A 5107-nucleotide genomic window follows, 5' to 3' on the forward strand; every position below is an offset into this window, starting at 1 on the left:
CTGTAATCAAAAATATAGATAAATCGCACATAACAGCTGATACTTGTACTGATCTATCTTCTGATCACTCTCATATAATAATAAAGTAAAGTTATGTGAACAACCCATATTCGTCAATCCGAAAGTGGGTGTAACTTCTTATAAAACGAATTGGCCTAGACAACAAAGTACTTTTATATAATGCGGTCATAACGCCGATTTGGATGTATGACATTCAACTGTGGGGTACGACTTGTGCAACTAATATTGATATATTACAAAGGTTTCAATCAAAAATGCTTAGAACAATCACATGTTCACCATGGTACAAGCGTAACGAAAACATCCCTAAGATGTTAGTACCCCTATGGTAAAGAAAGAAGTAGAAGACAGAAGATTTAAATATATATCTAAACTCCGAGATCACCCAAACCCTTTGGCTAATGCTCTGGTGCATTCCTGCGATCAAACACGACTTAAGAGAAGAGATATGCCTGCATATTAAAGAGCGACGTATCACCAAAACAGCTCAATCGCTTGCTTGAGCCTGTCTAGCTTTTAAATAGAATTAAGATTTTATAACTTATTGTTAGGCTTTAAAAAAAAGCAGATCCAATAAATAAAATAATTTTGAAAAAAAAGTGAGATGGAGTAATGTGTGTGCTCTAACTGCTCTTGCATAAGCATAGCCATTCAACATTTTTTCTAACGAATTAATATCATCAATTGCTCCAAAAAAGATATGAGTAAATGGAACCCTCCAAGTCTTACTATGATCTTCGATAGTACAGAGTAAAATTGTGTAGATACMCAGCGAAATAAGGGTTCGTCGCTTACATTTTTCTTTGATGAATGCTTCGAAGATAATTCTATGTAGAATTCTTCGATACCAGGTAATGCATAAAAGGAAGCAATGCGGCTAAATTCTACTGTGTTGTAAGCGATACAATCATGCTGCACCGTTTACCTTGCTCGCTTACCAATGTCTACCATATTCGTAGTATTACTTGCTAGTTGATGAATGAATGGTAAAAAGAGAATTTCAGACTTTGAAAAACACATGATATTACTCGTTAAATGTAACCGTTATAACCAGATAATAGTATATCTTTCCATTTTCCATACAACCACAAAATATCAACTTTTTTCAGTGAAGATACTGCGGTGCTACTTTCATAATCGAAATTTTGTCTAACTATTTTACTATACCCAACTGCACCATCATTTTGATAGACTTTTATGGGTACATGAGTTTTTGCTGCAAAATTTTTCGCTTGTTTATAACTGCTGCTTTTGGAGTTATAATTTGAATGATACCCTTTATGTGGAGTATGGTGGAATATAAGGTGGACGTTGAAGAACTGCTGTTGCTACATCATAGTTTCATTATACGATGCACGCGAACCAAAAGAAGAAAAAAATGTAATAAGACGTTTTGATCCAAACCGTCGATGAAAAAACACTGACAGACCCAATTGCAACCGATTTGAATCACCTAGGYCGAACAGCAGGCACAATACAGTKKCTGACATTTGTACAATATCTTCCCGAACCATTGCTGCAGCTGCTTCAGGTATTCGTAACCGTTCTACTTTTTCATTTTGTTTTTTATTCACATAGCAAGCTTTGCTGAGGACGTCATGCTGTTTGTCAATGAAGCAATTTAATGTTGAACTTCCAAATTTCTCAGTTATAATGATTCTATTACCATACTTTAACTTGAGTTTTGACTTAATTGCTCTGTTATCGATCGATGGTTCTTTGCAAATACCTTTCAATTCTTGTATTGAAAATTGATCGCTGAAGTAATATAATCAATTTCAGGACACCGATTTTACCTCCACTAGTGGTTTTCAGAAACGAAGTGTAACAATCACTGTGGTACTTAGCCTCAGCGGCAACTAAGTCATATTCATACTGCATGCGGCCAACAACACCTCTTGCTAACTCATTAGAACGAGTCTGAGCTTCTTCAAACTGGTTTTATTGAAGTCAAGGGTTGAAACTTTAGACACTATTTGTCGAAGATGTTGAGCTTTTTTCATTTATGCCGTTTTATCTGCTTCATTGTCACAGAACAAACATTATTTCTGAAACAAAATAAAATTATTTCTTGCAAATAAAGCAGACTCCAGACAATTTAACAAAATTTTGTAATGGCATGGTTAAAAAACAGAATATAATTCACAAACACGTCTATTCACTACGAAAACCCGTTCAAAACTGAYTGCATTTACTGAAGCTATGTTCTTCGGAAAAAGCAGGTATACGCTGGCTTCGACCCATAAAATGGAGAGTCGCAGGCGGGCCGCCCAATAGAATTACGGACGGACGATGACTCACTCAGAATTATATATTTTTCTAATGTTTTTTTTTGTTCCAATGGTTAACCCGATGATGCATATTCGAGAACAGTGCACCGTAGATGAAAAAGTGCTGAGATTCTTTTTGTAGACAATTTTACGATCAAAAAMTCTTGTTTGAAGCATTTTTCGGTAGCTCTCATTGTTTCAGGGATATACGCAAAAAACGCAAATTTGTGACCTTTGACCTCGAATAAAAACAGCGCACAAGTGGGAACGATGGAGACTTTTGTCAAGTCATTTGTAATGACGGATCCAAGGCCTGCCCAAAAATCTAGCTTGTTGGGAATTAATGCAAACTTATGTCACAATTTAGCCAATTTTGACTGCCCTACAATTTTGATGGCTAAAATTAAGTATATTAGAACTCACCTATATACACTCCATGCAAATCATACAATTAAGAAAAGAGGGTTATAGTATGTTTACATATGAACTTAATCTCGTTATAAGCTTGTTCAATAATCTACCCGTTTACATAGGCAAATGAGATTATCAACAGTCAAATTTGTTGTATTTGGATTCTTCTTGGTGAATTGTAAAATTTCGTGAATCAATATTTTTACTCGTGAACTAAAAAAGAAAAAATAATAAAAATAAAAGATATGGAAAAAAACAAAACAACGCGATTGTATACTTGATTATGCAGATTGCTGCCAGTAATAAGAAGTTGTCAGAAATACGGAAAAGACGGCAACTTAGAATGGGAAAAATATTAACTGAGATAAAAATGCAAAATTCCTTATTGCTTTTTGTAATAATTAACAATAGGCCAAAACGTTTGTGGAAACACGTCAGCAATTACATCATTTTATAAAATTCCCACTTGACGATGTTTTGTAGGAAAGGCACGATAATTTTTAGGAGCTCGACGTTGCTTTCAATAGTGACCAATTCTACAAGGAGAGCTTCAGAATGAGTCGGGAATCATTCAAAATTKTATGTAATGAGCTAAGAAACATTGGCAAACGTGATACTACATACAGGCAATGTATTCCATTAGAAAAAAGAATAGCTATCGCTTTGTATGCCCTTGGTTCTTCTGCTGAGTACAGAAGAGTTGGAAGACTATTCGKGGTTTCCAAAGCGTCTGTATGTTTTATSCTTAAARACTTTTGCAGAGCGGTGTGGGACATACTATCGCCTAAATATTTAGCCAGCTCATTTCTTACGCAAGAAAAAATTACGGAGTGCGTTGAAGGATTTAGAAAAATTGGATTCCCCAATGTCTAGGCACAGTAGGTAAGTTTATGAATTTGAAATATTTTACCCATAACATGCAAATACAATTTATTTCAGATGGATGTCATATTGAGATTAGGCCCTCCGCATCTGATGCTCTTGACTATTTCAACTCGTAGACTRCAGGTAAGTTAACAAAATATATGTTTTGGAAAATACTTAAAACATTTTTTTTTTAGATATAGGTTTATGTACATTAATGTTGGAGCCTGGTCKTTGTAATGATTYCCAAATATTTGAAAAATCCGACTTGAAAAGAATTTTGCAGAACCCTTTCCTTAAAGAGAATGCGAAAACTTTGTGACACTAATGTCCCAATTGACGTTCTTGGAGCCCTATCCCTATAACCAAGTCGCTGAGGGTCACGAAAATATTTTCAATTACCACTTATCTAAATCTCGAAGGGTTGTGGAGAACGCTTTTGGCCACCTGAAGGCAAGGTTTAGAAGGATAGGGAAAGGAATTGGCAACGATATTAAAAACGATATATTAATAATAAAATGTTCTTGCGTCTTGCACAATTTTGTAAATGAAATAAATGATAGCATAAACATGAAATGGTTGCAAATGCAAACAAATTTCGAAAGCGCACACCCACGAGAGCAACCTGATCCGTTATTCATTTCTGGAACCGTCGACCCTAATGCAGAGAACATCAGAAAATCTATAGCTCTATTTTTATGTAAGTTTATGTGTTTTATTTTATCAGTTAATTTTTTCAGTAAATTCATTTTTCATATTAATATATCMCACATTAACAATACTAATTCATTCATTCAATATGTATATATATGTATATATATAATAATAAAAATAATCTTTTCCTGGACTAGATATACATATACTTCGTGGTGTAAAACGTAAATCTCACGTTTTCAAGGATATGTTGTTACATGCTTTCCTTAAATGCTTGCAAGAATTTTTCGAGGATGTCATTTCTTTTTCTTTCAATTTCAAGGGCCTCCCTGCCATCCTCTTTAATTGCTTCAATTTCCGCCGCAATTCTTTTATTTGAAGTCGGGATTCCTCCAAAAATTCATTTTGAATATTTTTGTTTGAAATATGTTTTTTTCTTTTTCTTGCAGGTTCCTCGTCAACAAACGGCAATTCTTCCTGGGAATACAGCGTAATGGAAGAGCTGTTAAGGGCTGATGCACAGTCTACAACTTCGTGAACTGTAATAAATTAGTTTATAAAAATAAATACAAACTTTTTAAATTTCTATTTTGTTTTACTAACCTGTGCTCTCCTCCACCAATGTTTCCAAATTGACGCTTTTATAGCTCCCGATAATACTATTTATTTTAGGGTAGAATTCCCATGCCGAAGAGSTGCCGCCAGAGGGACCAATAGATATCCTCTCATCTCTGTAAATTTTTTGAAAACTTTTATATGAAATGTACATGCATATTAAATAAACTTACATGTATTTATTTGTCAAGTTGTGTATTTTCACACGAATTTCATATGCAGCCATATCCTTGAAAACGTGGGAATTGCGTTTTACATCACGAAGCTGTGGC

General features: G+C 34.5%; 1 protein-coding gene across 1 annotated transcript in view; it reads right to left on the reverse strand.

Annotated features, from left to right (window-relative positions):
• Window positions 1-5093, reverse strand: part of LOC108977793 — a 6954-nt gene extending 1861 nt beyond the window's left edge. The window contains exons 1-3 of the mRNA XM_018947703.1: window positions 5009-5093; window positions 4824-4951; window positions 4668-4759 (exon numbers count right to left, since the gene is read on the reverse strand). Coding sequence (XP_018803248.1) covers window positions 4668-4759; window positions 4824-4951; window positions 5009-5061 — 273 coding nt within the window. The 5' untranslated portion in view covers window positions 5062-5093. The remainder of the gene's footprint in view (window positions 1-4667; window positions 4760-4823; window positions 4952-5008) is intronic.
• Window positions 5094-5107: the final 14 nt, after the last annotated feature.

This window comes from Bactrocera latifrons, unplaced genomic scaffold (assembly GCF_001853355.1).
Source record: "Bactrocera latifrons isolate USDA-ARS-PBARC rearing strain unplaced genomic scaffold, ASM185335v1 scaffold_956, whole genome shotgun sequence".
NCBI lineage: Eukaryota > Metazoa > Arthropoda > Insecta > Diptera > Tephritidae > Bactrocera > Bactrocera latifrons.